We start from the raw sequence: 20,868 nt of genomic DNA, 5'->3' as shown, positions 1-20,868 counted from the left end.
GGTTGCGACACTCAGGATCCCTTGAGTGCATGAGGCAGAAATAATGTTGTTTGACTCGAGTTTCGCCATTAGGTTGGAAGACGGTTTCCCCTCTCTCTGGTCAGTCTCACCGGAGGAAAGTAGAGAGCAGGGACTATGACAGGCTGACCCTCTATTGCTCTATCCCTCCCCTCGCTGAAACTGACCCTCAGATGCAGGTACAATCAGTCCAGTAAAATAAAAAAGCCAATTATTTGTCAATTATTTCAATTTATGCTCAGCTGTCCCTTGCAAGTGACACAACACCTGATCTATTTTAACAAAGCTTCAAGCTTTTAACAAAGCTTGAATTTTGAAATATAATATGGTCTGCGAAGAACAAAATTGGCAGGCCAAGCATAGACAATATGCTGTGATAATGTATAAAGCCTACTGCACAAACCACAATCCTACAGAGTTGTGTTTATTAGGTTAATGTTGCATAAGCTTAAAACAAAATCATGCTTTTTGACTCCGAAAGTGATCTTGACTCAGAAAAGGTTGGTGACCACTGTATTAAAAAAGTACACCGCCAGTGTGCCAAACAAAGACAAAAGTACATTGTGCTAGATTCTACTCTCCCTGTCCAGCTGTAGAATGTGAATTTCATCTGCTAATGTGCCTAACAGAGACAGTAAAAGCACACACCATTGACCATCCCTGTCTCCCACCACATGTACCTTCTTTGTTCAATTTTTTTTATAGTTTAAATATGGAGCGATCAATATTTTTCATTAGCAGCAGCACTGAGATTGGATGATTGTGCGTGGGTCACAGATGGGCACTGTAACCAGAGGAGTTCCAGGGAATAAGAGCAGCTGCTCCACTGCTAACACAGAATAGATCACATAGCCCCAGGCCATTTTTACCTTGTACTAATGCTAAATTATAGGGGTGTAAGCCCCACCCACCCACCCACACACACACGCGCACCCACCCACACACACCAGAAAGTGCTTCTGCAAAGTGCATAATAATTTAATTAAAACAACAGCTGCCCAAGGTTATAATATTACCAAGTAGCAAATGTACAGGCTGGGGGAAAAGTGGGAATCTTCTCCTCTAATACTCAATCACAATGAATTTATGGCACGCAGGGACTGCCACATTAGTCTTAAAAGCAACGGTCTGATATTTAAAGCAGTAAATTTACTTTTAACTTGTATATATTTTCACCTAGCAACGGTGCTGGATGTTGCGTGCATGGCTCTTTCCTGGGGTGGAGGATAAATTAGAGACGCTGTCTGAAGTCCGTATAAGGCTACAGAAGGAGAAACAACCTTATTGAAACAACCTTTATTTATTTCCAGGCCTGTCCCGCAGCCATATGAAAGCCAATGAGACGATGACGCACCTCTAATCCGGCCCAATGGGCATTAATAAAGTGAAAGTAAAACTTTTCCGGGGCGTAAGTCTTCACAGAGGAAATTTCTAGTTTTATTAGTCGTATTTATGGGATACACATGGTATACACTGTCCAACCGAAAGGCTTACTTGCAGGTTCCTTCTCGATAATGCAACAACAATAACAAATAATAAAGATAACAATACGAACATAAAGTAGAAAATAATAAACATTTAGCATTAGTATAGTCCAAGTCACAATTTATAGTACATTTTTTACACATGTTTGGGGGAAGGAGGGATTGGGGGACAAGTGTTTTAAATTAGGCAGTATTAGCAATAGTAAATGCGTGTGTAGCATAAATGTACAAATGCACTTTATTAGGTACCCCAGCCCGTTCATGAAAATGGTTTGCTCCTACAGATAGTAAGTCATGTAGCCGTGGCTTGCTTTATAAAGCAGGCAGACAGGCATCGAGGCATTCAGTTACTGTTCGATTTAATGTTAGAAGAGGAAAAACGAGTGACCTAAGCCAGGCTCGCCAGTTCCAGTATCTCAGAAATGGCCGGCCTCCTGGGCTTTTCACACACGACAAGGTCTAGGGTTTACAGAGAATGGTGCGACAAACAAAAAACATCCAGTCAGCGGCAGTCCTGTGGGAGAAAACAACTCGTTGATGAGCGGTCGAGGGAGAATGGCAAGAATCGTGCAAGATAACAGCCAGGCAATAAACAGGCAAATCATATCTTAGTACAACAGTGGTGTGCAGAATGGCATCTCGGAACGCACAACTCGTCGGTCCTTGTCATGGTTGCAGCAGTTTTCTACAGCCTGCTGTGTGAACATGTTGAAGATACAGTATCATTAGGGCTGTGACAATTATGGCATTTTTGTTAACAATTAATTGTCATGCAAATGTCTGTGGTTATTTTCATAATTGTCATTTTTGTAAAAAAAAACATTGTTGGGGCTTGTAATGTATCATAATGCATATTTGAAAACTAGCTATGGCACACCTAATAAATACAACACAGCTTTGGTGAGACCAGTGTCTCAAAAACGGTTTTGAAAATGAAGCTTTTCCTCCCAACCGTGCCATTCTGCTCATAAAATGATTAACTTTAACCACTTCATGTAAAAATTAAAAACTGCTATTGGGTAAACTATATCTATCTAGTGGTTCTAAGGCACTGTATCGCAGTGCTAGAGGTGTTGCTACAGATCCGGGTACAATACCGGGCTGTGTCACAGCTGGCCGCGACAGGGAGACCCATGAGGTGGGGCACAATTGGCCCAACGTTGTCCGGGTTAGGGGAGGGTTTGGCCGGCCGGGATTTCCTTGTCCCATCGCGCTCTAGCGACTCCTTGTGGCAGGCCAGGCGCCAACTGGACGGTGTTTCCTCCAACACATTGGTGCCACTGGCTTCCAGGTTAAGCGAGCAGTGTGTCAAGAAGCAGTGCGGCTATGCAGGGTCGTGCTTCGGAGGACGCATGGCTCTTGACCTTCGCCTCTCCCGAGTCCGTACGGGAGTTGCAGCGTTGTAACTACCAATTGAATATTACGAAATTAGGGAGAAAATGGGGTAAAAAGTACACAAAAAAATGTTTACATTTAAAAAATGAGTCTATTAAGACGATTATGACGAGTATTGTTTTAAGTTCACGGTTTTTGTCCATTATTGTCAGTTATATGAATATACGATAATTATGCCAGCCCTAGATATCATGCTATCAACATGTCAGTCATCATTGTATGGTTGTGATTGGGTTGTCTCTATCTGCGTTGAGTGAACTATCATCTGTCAACACCATTTCCACTACATTGATCCTGTGGGTCAGTAGTGCTTTGCTTGAGACTGGAGACTGTTTTGCCGCATTTGCTATCAAAGGCCTTTATTGTATTGGATACACTACAGGATAGTACATGGATAAGTCATCATACTTGCAGTTGGATGATTGAAGCTGATTTACTGTAGATGTGACGTGAATTTTAAGGCCCTCTTATTCCAAACAGGTGTATCTGACACTGACACCCCCGGGGGACAGAGGAAATTGCATAAAATACATACAGATAAAAGTAAAAGGGAGAGAGTTGAGATATTGAAAGTCAATAATGTAACTCAGTGCCAGACAAATACAATTTGTTATGGGACTATATGCTTACGTTTCAACCCCTGAAAGATCTACTGAAATGTATAGTATAGCCTATTACATGTATTGTGATCGTAGGCCCACATTTGAATCTAGTCTCTCACTTGTAAACATTGAGAGACAATCCAAATAAACATGTTTGTTCTAGAGCACGGACAAAATGGAGAACATGGTATTATTGTGGCTATTCGGCGATATGTACATATGCTATCAATAAGAAGGAAAGACGTGTGTGTGTGTATGTAATCAGGTGTATGTAATGTGGTGAATAGTCTGTTAGAGTAGTTCAATCTGAGTATGGAGGCGCCATCGGTTCATCCATAAACTCCAGAGAATGGGAAGAATGGCAGGGGGACGGGGATCATTAAAATATCTCTGTAGTGAATGAACCGCAAGTCTCTTTTCAGAGGCAGTGTGCTGCTGTAAATTAATGTTGGCATTTGCTGACAATGGAAAAATCGTCTCCTAATGTCGGCTAGATGGGGCTGACCTGGGACAAGAGGTTTGCAATTGGGATTCAGCAGTGCCAGCAGTGACAACACACACGCTGCTCATCGCCAAATAACACATAATTGTCTCTCTCTTCCCTATTATTCCCTGTTGTCAATTAAATTTGTCAAAGTTTGTCGCTGAAACATGCAAAAATGGTGGCGTACACTTCCTTCCAACGTCGCTTTTTGAAATATATGTGGATTGGTGTGAAAACAGTACGTGCTCTACCCCCTCCGATCCGTCTCGTATTTCAGCAGAGACGTACTTGGGGTCGAGACGCCACACAGCTAATACCTCCATCTGTTAAAATACAGTTCCTGGAGTTTTTTTGTTTTCTCCCTCCAGACTTCTGTTGCTCTAATACCCGTATATAAAAAGCAGATGGGCTTAATTAGAAACAAACGTGCAAAATTTAGGGAGGTATAGGAGCCGTAATCCAACGGTCTGAGAGAACTGAGAGAACCTAATCCTGAGACAAAGAATGCCTTTTATCAGCCATGCATAAGTACGGGGGGATAATGTATTCTGTTTGTTTATGTTTGCTGTCCGTCTGTTGAGAACGAAGTGAAGGCCCCTCTTCTGTTTTGTGGGCTCCCTAGCTCCATTTACTTTTCCCTGACTCCATTTACCCCAAGCAGGATGGCCTTTGTTTCCTTGCAGCAAGATCCACATGGAGCCTTTGTAGCAAAGACACAAAGTATAAAATACATTAATGGGAAGAGTTTGAAGGAGAAAGAGTAGGCGTATGGCTAGTGCGACTAGGAGAAAGAGTAGGCGTATGGCTAGTGCGACTAGGAGAAAGAGTAGGCGTATGGCTAGTGCGACTAGGAGAAAGAGTAGGCGTATGGCTAGTGCGACTAGAAGAAAGAGTAGTTTTATGGCTCGTGTGACTAGGAGAAAGAGTAGTTTTATGGCTCGTGCGACTATGATGACGCTGATGAAATTGACAACCATTAGGAAAATAGAAATAACGTGCAACCGTCACCTACATAATGATTCAAAGTTGATCAATCTTAGTGAAGCATGTGGTCAATGCTGACCACACATTTTTATTTGAGTGAGTACACTCTGGAAACCGGCTGAGATTTATTCTGTCTTGCACAGTGCGGATGGTTAATTCACTGCTGTATTAGACCATATATTTACCCTACGAATGAAGGTTATGAATGAGCTTCTATACTGAACAAAACTATAGCAACATGCAACAATTTCAATGATTTTACTGAGTTACAGTTAATAAATCCCTTAGGCCCTAATCTATGGATTTCACATGATTGGGCAAGGGCACAGCCATGGGTGGGCATAGGCCCACTCACTGGGGAGCCAGGCCAAGCCAATCAGAATTAGTTTTTTCCCACAAAAGTGCTTTATTACAAACAATAATACTCAGTTTTATCAGCTATTCAGGTGTCTGGTATCAGATGATCCCACTGGTAAAGCAGCCAGATGTGGAGGTCCTGGGCTGGCGTGGTTACACGCGGTCTGCGGTTGTGAGGCTGGTTGTAGGTACTGCCAAATTCTCCAAAAATGGCATTGGAGGTAGAGAAATGAATATTCAATTCTCTGGCAACAGTTCCGGTGGATATTGCTACAGTCAGCATGCAAATCGCACACTCCCTAAAAACTTGAGACAGCTGTGGTACTGTGGTGAGTGACAAAACTACACATTTTAGAGTGGCCTTTTATTGTCCCCAGCACAAGGTGCACCTGTGAAATTATCATGCTGTTTAATCAGCTCCTTGACACACTTGTCAGGTGGATTAACTATCTTGTCAAAGAAGAAATACTCAGTAACAGGGTTGTAAACAAATGTGTGCAAACAATTGCGAGAAATAAGCTTTTTGTGCATATGGAACACACACACACACACACTTTAAACCACCTATGTTCCATTGAGACCCTTCTTTCAAAGTCACATTAGATCTCTTCTTCTACACATGGTAGCCAAAATAATGGGCAACTGGGCATTTTTATAGATGACCCTAAGCACGATGGGATGTTAATTGCTTAATTAACTCAGGAACCACACCTGTGTGGAAGCACCTGATTTCAATATACTTTGTATCCCTCATTTACTCAAGTGTTTCATTTATTTATGCAGTTACCTGCATGTCTGTCCTCACTGTTCTCCTGCACAATAATGCACCTCCGCTGGCCTTTCAGCTACTCCGAACCTCTTGGTGAGTCGCAGGAAAACTTGTTGGTAAATTATCTAGATTTTTTATTTTTTTTACTGTTTGCCTGTTCGAGACAGAAGCAACCTTGCTTTTGCATGCTGAATGTAAAATACAGCATAGTCCAAATTAACTATCAGGAAAAGTTTGAAATGAGAGCGATCACAATGGTGTGATCACTTTGCTGGTGATGATGAATGCATACATTGTTGCCCTGACAGGATGCACAGGACAGGCAGAGATCAGTATGGCCTGCTATGAAAAATAAGATCAAAAAGAGGTTACAGCCATTAGAAAAATAGAAATGACCTGCAAACCCCTTGAGCAATGAGCATTAAAGGCTATCATAAATCAACATTCCAAAATGTTTCTGTCCCGTCAGTGATGTAATAATGTGAACAAAAAAAACATGGTAATTTACAGTTAGCTGGCTTTCTAGAATCTAGTTTTTCTGTTCCCCTTTAACTGCCCCGTTGGCAGAGAAGAACCTGACGTTGAAAAACAAGTATTGGAATGTCTACAGAAAGTTAAGTGTGAAATCTCATCGATCCAAGAATCTTTGGGCTTATGAATATTCAACAAACCTATGTGATAATGTTTCTTGAGCTTCCCAGCATTAATCGGCTGATAATGGTTTCCAAGATCCTAGTAATTAAGTATTTCACTTGGCAAGGCTCATGTTAGATTATACTCCACTTATACCCCACTTTTTCCAGTATGCCATCAATGCACATTTTAAGTTTGCACCCACAACAGAGAGTAAGGAACACTATAGGCTTCAAATAACTCAAGGCCTTTAGATCCTAGTCATAACTGTCAGAATCATTACACATCTGGACCAAAGGAAATTAGTTTTGACCAGTAGAGTGCTTATGTTTTATTTTTCTGCCATTGGCCAATACATTGAGGTTATGCAGGAAGGAAACTTTGAAGCCTGAAATATGGCAGCTATGATAGTACGTTACACCACAAAAATTCCATAACTGTATTCAAGGCTGAGTGATTAGCATATATAAACGTTTTAACACGAACAGTTCTACTGTAGCTCTAAGACCTGTGTAGGCTATGCAGTGTGAGGATGTGACTCATGTGTCAGTGAAGCCACAAAAGCTGTATTTGTGGCACGTTTTAGGAAACTAGGCGTAAATTGCACATCACTACTTCACAGGAGAGGAATTTGAAAGTAAACATGTATTTTTTAATCCAAATTATTTTTTTGGCATGTGCCTTAATAAAAATGTGTATGCCATCCTATAAATAAAAATACAATTGTTAAATTACGAGCCTAGTTGGTTTAGCCACGAAAAAAGACAGGAACCTTCCCGCTAGCCATGATTGGCTGAGGTAATGGATAGGCTGGACATGCCGAGAGTGAGTTTGGATTGGTCTACCATGTAGCACGCTTCTGTCTATAACATGAGCTGCTCAGTGTAGGTAATCCTTAAAATATCACGAAGAACTGCAAAAGTGTTGCTAATGCTCTTCACATTCTGGATGACCCCGTTTCGAAATCAGTGGAGTGCCTGGTGGAAGTGTAACAGTTTAGCTTCTGTTCCTCTCCTCGCCCCTACCTGGGCTCGAACCAGGGACCCTCTGCACATATCGAACCAGGGACCCTCTGCACATAACAACCACCCTCGAAGCATCATTACCTATCGCTCCACAAAAGCCGCGGCCCTTGCAGAGCAAGGGGAACAACTACTTCAAGGTCTCAGAGCGAGTGATGTCACCGATTGACATGCTATTAGCGTGCACCCCGCTAACTAGCTAGCCATTTCACATCGGTTACAGAAGCAGAGTATGATAGCTAAGGAGATGGAGAAAATTCTGTTGTTTGATTGTAAATATGCGGAGGGAGTCGAAAAGAGAACACACAGAAGGCTGTTGTATAAAACACCTGTCTCCGGAGTACGTCTTCAAACTAAGGGAAACCATGGCATCCATGACAGAGAGGGAGAAGCATCTATCCATGTAAATCCATGTAATCCATGTAAGAGAGTCTACCTAGCTATTATAAGATATTATAAGTTTCTAATTTTGTCAAGTTCGTTTTCATTGCAAGTTAAATTGTGCTGTTGGCTAGCTAGCTACATGTATAAACTGTATAAAAATATTATTCTTATCTTAGAGCCATTTGCATTCCAAGTTATAGCCTAATGTTAGATAGCTAGCGAACATTGAACCTAGTTGGTTATCTTTAGTTATCTTTGGTTATCTTTAACCTAGTTGGTTACGAGTTGGGATTATGGTTCATTTCGAGTAACCAATCCACTATACCTGTACACCTTCTATATCCTGTGCATGTGACAAATAAACTTTTTTTTTTTATTTGATATAGTGTGTTTACCAGGATGGCAATGTGAAGAACAACATGACCTGTACCAACGTCAAATTAGGATATAACGTTAGGCCAACGAGACAGTGTCCAAGTTCTAAAATAGAATGCCCTGTTTTTATTTTGTCACATTAACAACTGTAAGCTATTTTCTGTAATTAGCACGCCATTAACTTGTAAATAATTATATTTGTGTGGGTTCATTTTTCTGTAATAATGAGTACAATATGATATGGTCATTATTTGAACTGGCTAGCCAACTAATTTAACGTTAGCTAGCTAGCTGACAAGCTAGCTTTTAGTTGCCTGGCTTGCTAGATTAACACATGATAAATTCATTTTTAAACAGATTGGATTATTGGTGTTAAAATACACCACCATGCTGCTGATGTCAAGCAGCCTGTTTTTTTGTGTTCATACTTTATCATAATGACAATGACAAGTTTGCTGTCGGACGACAATAGAATGTTCATGATGCCACTGCGACAACTGTGACTCGTTTCAGGGAACTAGGCATATGTCGTGCATCACTACTTCACAGGAGAGCCATTTGAACGTAAACTTTTTTTTAATCAAAAAAAGCATGTGCCTTAATAACAAACTTGTATGCCATCTGTAAATATGAATGCAATTGTTAAATTACAAGCATCGTTGGTTTAGCCACAGAAAAAGACAGCAACCTTCCGGCTAGCCATGATTGACTGGGATAATGAGTGTGGTGGGCCTGCTGAGAGATGAGTTCGGATTGGTCTGCCATGTAGCACGCTTATGTCTATTTAAGCTGTTCAGTATGTGTAGGTAATCCTGTCTAATGCTGCTTTTATTTTATATTGCGTAGTAGAACTGCATAAGTGTTGCTCTCCACTTTCTGGAGGACCGAGTTTTGAAATCAGCAAACATGGCATCTGTGACAGAGGGAAACTCGTCCATGTATACAGGTAACATAGTCTAACTAGCTACATTTTCAGATATTACACGTTTCTAATTTGGTCAGAAAGTTGTTTTCATTTCAAGTTAAAGTGTACTGTTAGCTAGCTGGCTAACATTGTGTGTATGATCTGTGTAGTAATATTATTCGTATCTCAGAACTATTTGCTTTGCTAGTTGTTAGCTAGCTAACATAGAACCTCGTTGGTTAGCTACCTGCAGATTCATGCAGGGTAGAAATGTCATGAGATTATGGTTCATTATTTAGTTAGCTAGCTCCATGTCTTAACAAAAGACTCCACTATGCAAGTATCCATTTAAATAGAACGTTCATGGTGTCACTGCGACACGACAGCTGTTGATAGACGTAGCTGGTAAATTCACTCTGGCTGTCTACTCCGATTTCAGAGCACTCTCGTCTGAGTGTGCCAGAGCGCAGAACAACTGATGAATTTACAAACGCTCAACACCTGTTGAATATGGTTGGTGTCAGTAAACTTTGCCAAAAAAACGTAATTCAATTGTTGCCAGCAGTACAGTTGCAGTCACCAACGCTCTGGATAACATAAAAACAGCCTATCCAGCTTTGCTAGGGTGAGTAAAATGGTCAGTGAGCTGTTCTCTCATTTGTGTCTTTAATTAGTTAGCAAGCTAGCCAACGTTAGCCATTTAGCTTGGGTGCATGACTGCTGTTAGCACAGAAAGCTTGGATCAACCCTTAAAGAGATGGGTGGAGGCTTAAGAGGGTGTGAACAATGTTGAATGTGTGTAGACAAAGAAGATCTCTCCAGTAGGTGTATCAAAACATTCAAGGGCTATTTTCTCAAAGTAGGGTTACAAGTTTATCAACTTTCAAACCAGAATTTTTCTCCCGTTGTTCCTCAACTGTAGTGTATGATATACCAGACTTTTATCCGATGTAAAAAAAAAATTGAGTTTTGCTACATAATATTGAGTCGGTCGGTTACATTTAGGCTTTGTCTTTTTTGATACACAAAAAGCCTGAACACCTCATGCCATCAGGATCCCCCTATGCTCAGTTTTGCTGTGTGGGCTTTTCCAGTCAGAGAGCACGAGTGAGCGCTTTTTGGAAATCTGAGCAGGCCAAATGGTGACCAAAGCTGGGAGAATGCTGAGCCAACGGCAGTGCCCTCATCCTTCAGCAATATGAAACTACATGAGCCAAGCTGTCAGGCCTTGCTCTATAAAGAGTCATTAGAATCAGAAAGTCTAACTATTTACAAAGGTTGAATGGGAGTGCAGCTCCTATAGGAAATGGTCTCATCACATAAATGCTTGTACAAGGCTTGCCTTAGTTCAGCTATAAATTGGAAGCAGATTCAGACCACTTGAGCTAGTTGTCAACATCAGACATCGGGCTTTGCCATTTGGAGAAGGCTCCACACAGCTGTTGCAGATGGACACTGTTTTTGGCTGACATCTCACTTGTCCCCATGTATGCCTGCCCATCCTATATAGTTTCCAGTGCATTTGGAGGGAAAAAGATTCCAGTCATTTTACAACATTTGGCTGTTTGGAATCTGAGTCAACTAATTTGTGTTCCCTGACTTATGTAATCAATGTGAAATGACTTGTGTTATCGGCTTGTAAAAAAAGACAGTCTGGAAGACTGCCGTTTTTGTTGAAGCCAGCAGTAAAGATAAGTGTTGTCACTCCTGTTCCTCATCACTGTTGGGCCTCTTTATTGGGCTTTAAAATCTGATATGCCAACATCGGAGAATGTTTACCGTACTCTGACAATACTTTTGCTGTGAAATAGTGCATTGCGAGTTGTTTTCCAATTAGTTTTTGCATTAATGTATTTATAAACCTCATTTGCAATTCAAATGAGGCATGATGCACAATCAAGCTATAGTCAAAGCGAAAGCCAGCAGACGGACTATGAAAACTCTTCTGTTTTATTGCATTTAAAAAAAAAACATAAATATGCCCACCATGCACTCTCATAACAAGATACGTGTTGTGCTTCATTTTTCAGTCGCTCATCCAACAATTGACGAGGCAGTTGTTAGAATCCAGACATATTGCCTGGTCACCAGAGGTTGTATCATCTGGCCCTTGCCTATGTTCCCTTAGCCCCACTTTGTCGTGATGGCAATACACTGCATTTAAACTGTAATGGCTTCCTCCTTCATTTGTCAAAATGTCTCTATCACCCCAAGTGTTAGCCTCTGCAATAGCTCAAAGCTAACGGCTATCAATTAACAGTGATGAGTTAAGAGCGAGATGTCAGTGAATTAATATTTATCTTGGGATGCAGTTGTGGGAGAGGTGATATTCTAGAAGGAAAACAATAAGCTTTTGATTCATTGGTGCAAGTTTCTTCTTCAAGATTCTTCAAGTATTATAACCAGTCTGCGTTCTAGGACCGTCCTCCTAGTTTCTTGAGCTTTCAGGTGAATCTTAGGACAGCTCGCTGTTCTCGTTCCAGGCACCAACAAAAGGCAACGAGTGAGATGGTCCAAGAGGACCCAGAGGAAGTGATGACCATGGAAGTGTTTGGCACTGTTCTGTGGTGAATAAAAGGCCCCAGCTGAGAAGGGGGACTGACTATGTTTCGTCCCAGGTGAAGGGCAATATTTGTCTTTCATGCCAGGGAGGCTCAGCAGGGGTGTGACAGCAAGGTGGAGGGAGGGAGCGTGTGGGGGATAAGAAGGGAGGGGGGGGGGGGAAGACACTTCACTGATTCACACAGGCGATGGTTGTATTTGTCTGGAGACTTCCTCTTACAACCTCCCTTCACAAAGAGAGCTAGCATCTCAACATGTTTTCATCTATTGATTTCTCAGATTTGAACATCTTGTCAGGTAAAAGTGTACACCTAAAACAATGCAGGGGTGATACCTCCAAGTCAAGACACTCCACTCTTGACTCGACAAGGAAGGCAACATGAGTATAAAATGCTTAGCTCATTGATTAGTTCAGGCACCTTTCCCTAATTTTCACCAGGAATAATTAGCTCCGTTGCCATGGCCCCGTCGCGAGGCCCTAACGGTTTGTAACCGAAGCAGCACAATGACATCAGCTCCGGTGTCCCCGAGGGCTTGGTGGTCCAATGAAAGGTATTTGTTTTACCAGTTCATTAGTGCAGTGGGTGGCAATCTGGGTCCCTGAAGGACTGCCACGGTTGCTTTTGTGACTACGGAAAAAGTGGATTTGAGACTACCTGCTGCCATACTTCAGTAAGGGTCTGAGCTCCAATAACAAGGGGACCAGGGAAGTATGAAAAATGTAAAGGACAGCCGCACACTCTAGGAGCTCAGATGCAATAATTTAATAACCTAATAACCAACGTTTCGACAGACAAGCTGTCTTCATCAGGGTATAATGACAAACACTGCGGGGTGACTAGTTTATATAGTGTTAAAGGACACACACAGGTGTCTGTAATCATTAACATTGGTTAATTCCCAGAAAGGATAGCATACGATCCTTCAAACACCCCCAAACAGGGAAATCCCAATCAAAGGTGTTATCACATGCTCCACTAAGGCAGTTATTTATCTTAGAACTTGTCACTGTGGTAAAAATGATGTGGGTAAAACAAAGTGGCAATTAAAAGTATGAATCTCTGAGCATCATAGCACCCTTCGGTGCAAAAACTCTGCCCACTTTTTGGAAGCAAACCACTCGATTTCGTCTCTAAGTTATATCGGCATCGAACATGTCACCCTCCCTAGGAGAAGGGGTGACCTCAACAATTTATTGTTAAAACGAGAGGCTGCCTGGATCTTTAATTTATAGACTCTTTCTCCCTTCGGTCTCAACGTAGACTTTGATCTGAAATCATTCTTGTGATTACTGTGATTTTGCTATTGTAAATGTTTTGTAGGCCTATGTAGCCAAATTGTATCTATGATCGTATGCTATCCTTTCATGTTTTTGGTATGTCTGAGAATCTGAGAATTATCTGAGAATTAACCAATAATTTCAGGCCCCACCCGGCCATTATTACAGACACCTGTGTGTGTCCTTTGACACTATATAAACTAGTCACCCCGCAGTGTTTGTCATTATACCCTGATGAAGACAGCTTGTCTGTCGAAACGTTGGTTATTAGGTTATTAAATTATTGCATCTGAGCTCCTAGAGTGTGATCTACTCCACTAGCCAGCACCTTGCCTAAATACTGTAGGTGTGCGTTTCTTTCGTCTCTAGATTAGCCAGGGAAGTATGGCCACTCCTTGGTTGCCAGTCAAAAAAAGTGTTTATGCTGTGAAAAACATATGTTGCATTCGTGCTGTAGAGATGGCCTTTCACAGGTGCATTACACAAACGTTACATAAATAGTCCCTAGTGGCGCTGACGTGATTTGTTGCTCAATGTGTATGTCACATCTTCCACAGCTCATGAATCTCTCCACCAATTATCTGCCAGAGTATTTATAGACACTCCAGCTATTTTTCCTGTTGAAAAACAATACCCCACATATAAACACAGTAATGTACACACACTTAAGGGTAAAAAAAAGTGCCTCCTCCAGTACAGTCAGTAAAGTGCATTGGCCCCATATTTCACCTGTTACAGAAAATAAACATGCTGCACCACAAGTTTGAACCAAACTTGGTATTCACATTGTACTTAATACATACATTGCACTCTATTTTTGAAAAAGCAGATAGCGCTCTGGTACTTTTCTTTTGAAAAAACAACAACAGATAGCACGCTGACACTCAATTCCTCATTCTCCACCTGTCGCGTGTGTGTGTGTTATCAGAGGAGGACCTACATCCCCCCCCAATCCCAAGTGCTCTGCCTCCTTTTCTCCCCGAGAGACAATGGGGTGTAGGAGTGTGGAGACAAAGGGAATTAAATCTCTCTATCTCTGGGGCTCCCTGGAAGAATGACAGATATACAGTACACAGTACCACAGAGCCGTGTAATGGAGGCCGCTGGACGCCAGATGTGAGAGAGGATGTGTCCTTGGGGGTGTTAAATAAGTCTCTGTGTATGTGAGTGATTGAGTGAGTAAAGCTTAACATATGCTTCCCAGTTGAAACTATTTGCGCTTATATTATGACAACATGTTACGTTTTTGTTTGTTTTGGCGTTCAGCAGCGTTCTGCATTTTTGGTTTTGAGCACATCTTTTTCTTCAGATAAGCCGAAGTTCGGCAGCCGAAGTCTATGTCCCTTTGTTGGTGATTGATCAAGAGTAGGGATTCTTCAATGACGTGTGTGTCATTCAACGTCAGACGATTAATTTTCATGCACATTTTTTTCACTTGAGAAATAATGCACCAAGCATCGTAGATGTAAAATTGACAACCTCTGCAAAAACTTCAAAATGAATTACAGATTTCTTGAGTTAGATTAATTCAGACTATTTTGAGGAAGTGTACTGCTATGGCGTCTCGAGGGACAAACAGTAATATTGCTGCTTTTTTCTCATTTTTCAAGCGAAGGTATTTTAAGGGAGTTCTGCCTGCGGCTATGGAACCCTGACCTGTTCATTGAACGTGCTACCTGTCCCAGACCTGCTGTTTTCAACTCTCTAGAGACAGCAGGAGCAGTAGAGAAACTCTGAATGATCGGCAATGAAAAGCCAACTGACATTTACTCCTGAGGTGCTGACCTGTTGCACCTTCGACAACCACTGTGATTATTATTATTTGACCCTGCTGGTCATCTATGAACATTTGAACATCTTGGCCATGTTCTGTTATAATCTCCACCCGGCACAGCCAGAAGAGGACTGGCCACCCCTCATAGCCTGGTTCCTCTCTAGGCTTCTTCCTAGGTTCTGGCCTTTCTAGGGAGTTTTTCCTAGCCACCGTGCTTCTACACCTGCATTGCTTGCTGTTTGGGGTTTTAGGCTTGGTTTCTGTACAGCACTTGGAGATATCAGCTGATGTAAGAAGGGCTTTATAAATACATTTGATTTGATATACAAGCACAGACGTTCACTTCGCTTAGGTTTGGTTTGCACCGAGCAGAACCTGGCTTTGTATGTGGATGTCTTAAGTGGAGTGAGTGTGTTAGGGTTAGGCAGCATCCAGATTTTCATATACTAATACCGTCCTCTCTCACACCAGGATTTATGGTATTACCGGTTTAGTACACAAGGGGGCACCAAAAATATGCAAAAAAGCCCATTGGGTGTCTATTACCAGAACGCTAACAAAATTTTCACAAGTAATAGGAAATTTCCATGGAGGCTGCTAGTTAACAAGCGCAAATGAAAATCAACAAATTGCAAAGACAGGCAATCCAACTCATAAAATTATACATATATAGGTAGGAGCTACCAAATGTAATTTCTCCTGAGTTTGGACGTTTTACAAGCGAATGTGAACGTGAGGCATTGTACAAATGAACAGTTTTGATGCATGCTTGTCCGAAGGAAGAACTGTACTGTGGACCTGCTTGCTGAGAAAAACGCTAGGAAATCAAGCTGCAGTGGCAGCTGTACAGAACTCATCCAAAGGGCTTTGACTTCTCAAACACGGCGAAAGCTAACACAATATGATGCCCCGTGACTTTATTAATTCAGCCACTTACTTAGATAACTAGCAAGTTAAGGGTCGCCCTAATACAAAATTGTGTTTTCCATGCAGAAAAAAATATGCCGCATAAGAAATATCTTTCTGTATTTTGTAAACGCTGATCTAAAATGCTTATTGTAAATTCTGCTCAGCATCACACATTTTGTGCTTCAGACAGCGTTCTGACTGATTTGCAGATACTTTTCTCCTGTATTTTTCTAGGTGTAGCCAGCCTACTTTTCTCCTGTAAAATGCAAGATTAACTTTAATAAACATTAGTAATATGATTGCCATGCATCGTTTTATTAAGCTGCCAGCAAAACAGTGTTGCGCTTTATTCATACAGTACATTTCAGACACATTGTGTTGCATTCCATTACAGGAAAAAAACAATCAGTGAAATAAAAGCTGAAATATGTGTGTAATAAATGAGATTTTTTTGATGTGAAAATGACAAACTGAATAACTAAAAAGCACCCTAAGGAAAATGAAAGCTAAAAATGTTTTAAAATATGTCCACAGTTTCAGCCCCCCTCAGGTTCTCTGGCAGGCTATTACAGAGGCTGGGGGCATAATAAATAAAGTCTGCCTCTGTCACATTCTGACCTTAGTTCTTTTGTTATGTCTTTGTTTTAGGTTGGTCAGGGCGTGAGTTGGGGTGGGTTGTCTATGTTCGTTTTACTATGTTGTGTTTTGCGTTTGGCCTGGTATGGTTCTCATTCAGAGGCAGGTGTCGTTAGTTGTCTCTGATTTGAGAATCATACTTAGGTAGCCTTTTCCTACCTGTGTTTTGTGGGTGATTGTTTTATGTCTTTGTGTATGTCACCAGACAGGACTGTTTCGATTTGTGTCATTCTCTTTGTTCTTTTTGTTTTAGTGTTCTGTGTTTAATAAATTAATCATGAACCGGTACCACGCTGCGCATTGGTCCTCCGATCCTTCATACTCCTCAGACGAGGACGACGAACGTTACAGTCTCTGTTACGGTTTTCTTGCGGTGAAGGAGAGGAGGACCAAAATGCAGCGTGGTTATTATTAAACATCTTTAATGAAAGATGAAAAATACAAACATACAAAACAAGAAATGTGAAAAACCGAAACAGCCTTATCTGGTGCAAACAAACACTGAGACAGGAACAATCACCCACGAAACACTCAAAGAATATGGCTGCCTAAATATGGTTCCCAATCAGAGACCACGATAAACATCTGCCTCTGATTGAGAACCACTTCAGGCAACCATAGACTTTTCTAGATAACCCCACTATACCACAATCCCAATACCTACAAAAAACGCCAAGACAAAACACACCACATAATTAACCCATGTCACACCCTGGCCTGACCAAAATAATAAAGAAAACACAAAATACTAAGACCAGGGCGTGACAGCCTCTCCATGCCTCTTGGTCCTAGGCTTTGGGATAGTTAAAAGGCCAATGCCAGAGGACCTGAGTGACCTACTGGGTACATAACTTAAAAGCATGTCTGGCATGTATTGGGGTGCATAATTGTGGATTAATTTAAAAACCAATAGAACAATCTTTAAATTAATTATAAAACAGGCAGCCAGTGCTGGTCTTGGTCAGTATCTGTGCTGCAGCATTCTGTATGTTTTGCAGTTGACCAATGGCTTTCTTGGGTAGACCAGACAGGAGAGCATTACAGTAGTCAAGACTGCTTGTAATAAAAGCATGGATGAGTATCTCTATATCAGCCAGAGAGAAAAACAGCCGCACCTTGGTAATATTACTCAGGTGGTAAAAAGCTATTGGTCACATTGCTAATTTGTGAATCAAAATTTTGTTCAGAATCTATAATAACATTTAGTTTTTTTATGTGGTGTTGTATCTTTACTGCCCGTGAATTAAAATGTGCAGCTAGATTCTCTCTCTGCTTTGACTCCAACAATAAGTACCTCGGTCTTGTCTTTATTTAGCTGGAGAAAGTTGTGAGCCATCCAAGTATTTAAATCACTAATACGGTCTAATGATTTATCCGTGGAGCTAAAATATTCTGGTGACACAGAAATGTAAAGCTGTGTATCGTCTGCGTAGCAGTGAAAATGCTGCCAAGGGGTAACATATATATATATATATAAAGTGCCTTGCGAAAGTATTCGGCCCCCTTGAACTTTGCGACCTTTTGCCACATTTAAGGCTTCAAACATAAAGATATAAAACTGTATTTTTTTGTGAAGAATCAACAACAAGTGGGACACAATCATGAAGTGGAACGACATTTATTGGATATTTCAAACTTTTTTAACAAATCAAAAACTGAAAAATTGGGAGTGCAAAATTATTCAGCCCCCTTAAGTTAATACTTTGTAGCGCCACCTTTTGCTGCGATTACAGCTGTAAGTCGCTTGGGGTATGTCTATCAGTTTTGCACATCGAGAGACTGAAATGTTTTCCCATTCCTCCTTGCAAAACAGCTCGAGCTCAGTGAGGTTGGATGGAGAGCATTTGTGAACAGCAGTTTTCAGTTCTTTCCACAGATTCTCGATTGGATTCAGGTCTGGACTTTGACTTGGCCATTCTAACACCTGGATATGTTTATTTTTGAACCATTCCATTGTAGATTTTGCTTTATGTTTTGGATCATTGTCTTGTTGGAAGACAAATCTCCGTCCCAGTCTCAGGTCTTTTGCAGACTCCATCAGGTTTTCTTCCAGAATGGTCCTGTATTTGGCTCCATCCATCTTCCCATCAATTTTAACCACCTTCCCTGTCTCTGCTGAAGAAAAGCAGGCCGAAACCATGATGCTGCCACCACCATGTTTGACAGTGGGGATGGTGTGTTCAGCTGTGTTGCTTTTACGCCAAACATAACGTTTTGCATTGTTGCCAAAAAGTTCAATTTTGGTGTCATCTGACTAGAGCACCTTCTTCCACATGTTTGGTGTGTCTCCCAGGTGGCTTGTGGCAAACTTTAAACAACACTTTTTATGGATATCTTTAAGAAATGGCTTTCTTCTTGCCACTCTTCCATAAAGGCCAGATTTGTGCAATATACGACTGATTGTTGTCCTATGGACAGAGTCTCCCACCTCAGCTGTAGATCTCTGCAGTTCATCCAGAGTGATCATGGGCCTCTTGGCTGCATCTCTGATCAGTCTTCTCCTTGTATGAGCTGAAAGTTTAGAGGGACGGCCAGGTCTTGGTAGATTTGCAGTGGTCTGATACTCCTTCCATTTCAATATTATCGCTTGCACAGTGCTCCTTGGGATGTTTAAAGCTTGGGAAATATTTTTGTATCCAAATCCGGCTTTAAACTTCTTCACAACAGTATCTCGGACCTGCCTGGTGTGTTCCTTGTTCTTCATGGTGCTCTCTGCGCTTTTAACGGACCTCTGAGACTATCACAGTGCAGGTGCATTTATACGGAGACTTGATTACACACAGGTGGATTGTATTTATCATCATTAGTCATTTAGGTCAACATTGGATCATTCAGAGATCCTCACTGAACTTCTGGAGAGAGTTTGCTGCACTGAAAGTAAAGGGGCTGAATAATTTTGCACGCCCAATTTTTCAGTTTTTGATTTGTTAAAAAAGTTGGAAATATCCAATAAATGTCGTTCCACTTCATGATTGTGTCCCACTTGTTGTTGATTCTTCACAAAAAAATACAGTTTTATATCTTTATGTTTGAAGCCTGAAATGTGTCAAAAGGTCGCAAAGTTCAAGGGGGCCGAATACTTTCGCAAGGCACTGTATATACATACACATGCTAATTCAGGGGGAATGACAACCAGGTATGCGTAATGAGACAAGACAGTCCGGGGTTGGTGGTAATGAATCCAATGCAGTGATGTCTAGAAGGCCGGTGACAGACCTCTGGAGCTGGTGAACGGAATGAGCAGCAGTACCTGGGGGATCCATGACAGAGCTTAAAAGATTAAAAAATTAAATGGCCTTGGGGTCAGTCTCTTTGTCAACATGAATAATACATTTGCCCAACACAATGATTTTATCATAGTTCTCAAGGACAATAGACAATAGTTCAGATAGATCAGTAAAGAAAGTGGGGCAGTGCTTTGGTGGTCTATACAGGGTTATGGCCCACACTGGTGACTGACATTTAAACAGTTTATCACGATGCTCAAAAGACCCAAAGTTGACAAACGAAATGTCCTTACAACCGAGAGCATTTAGTACAATCTTTAGAAAAAATTGAGGCTGTCCCCCCACCCTTTTTCCCAATTCTAATATAGTATGAAAAGCTGTAGTCTGGCAGAGGCTTCAATAAGAGTGGCACGACAGTCTGATGACTGAGAAACAAGCAATCAACTTTGTGCTCAATATTGAGATCATTCACCGGAAAGGTTTTACCTGTGATAGCGCTAACATTTAAAAGCACCATATTCAATGAGTGTGGGCCACTCTGCCCCCGGGGCATCTGCCTCGAGGTAACCAATGGAATAACAACCAAATTATGAACGTTACAACCACGTTTTCTGACCGTCTCCAATCTCTATCACAATGGTAGGAAATAAGTTTGTATAAACTCACTAGAAGGCAGAGTTAACCCTTTGACGGGTACCAACACACGGGTGTGATCATTCCAAATTGGCCCCTGTAGCATACGCTCAAACCGGTGTGATAAGAACGCTTATTTAGAACGCCCAGTTTTGATCGACGCAACAGTCTGTGTTTGGCTGGTAACATTGTTTTTCACTGAAAAGTTTTGCACAAACCAGTTTATTTCTGGATGCAATGTTCAGACATTCACAGTAGTGGTGACAGCATAACCTAATCATCCAAACTGGAAAATGTAGGCTACATTAATCCAAGCGCTAACTGAGGAAAGATTTGACAAGGCTAAATGTGACCACTTGTGTTAACTCTCAGCTGACAGACACCATAATATGAATTTCCTAATAGAAATGACTATTTATAATTCATCACATCACGGG

At 41.3% G+C, this 20,868-nt stretch overlaps 1 protein-coding gene across 19 annotated transcripts in view; it reads left to right on the top strand.

Annotated features, from left to right (window-relative positions):
- ncam1a (neural cell adhesion molecule 1a) overlaps window positions 1–20,868 on the top strand; it is a 315,716-nt gene that overhangs the window by 103,837 nt on the left and 191,011 nt on the right. Inside the window, exon 1 of one of the 19 annotated variants that reach the window (XM_036937570.1) lies at window positions 6,120–6,186. The exons of the other annotated variants lie outside the window; for them this stretch is intronic. Within the exon in view, the coding sequence (XP_036793465.1) occupies window positions 6,147–6,186 (40 nt within the window). The 5' untranslated portion in view covers window positions 6,120–6,146. Of the gene's footprint in view, window positions 1–6,119; window positions 6,187–20,868 lie in introns of those variants that run through there. 19 annotated transcript variants of the gene reach the window in all.

Source organism: Oncorhynchus mykiss, chromosome 12 (genome assembly GCF_013265735.2).
Source record: "Oncorhynchus mykiss isolate Arlee chromosome 12, USDA_OmykA_1.1, whole genome shotgun sequence".
Taxonomy (NCBI): domain Eukaryota; kingdom Metazoa; phylum Chordata; class Actinopteri; order Salmoniformes; family Salmonidae; genus Oncorhynchus; species Oncorhynchus mykiss.
Note: the sequence above shows the minus strand (reverse complement) of the source record. Positions and strands in the feature narration are given on the sequence as shown.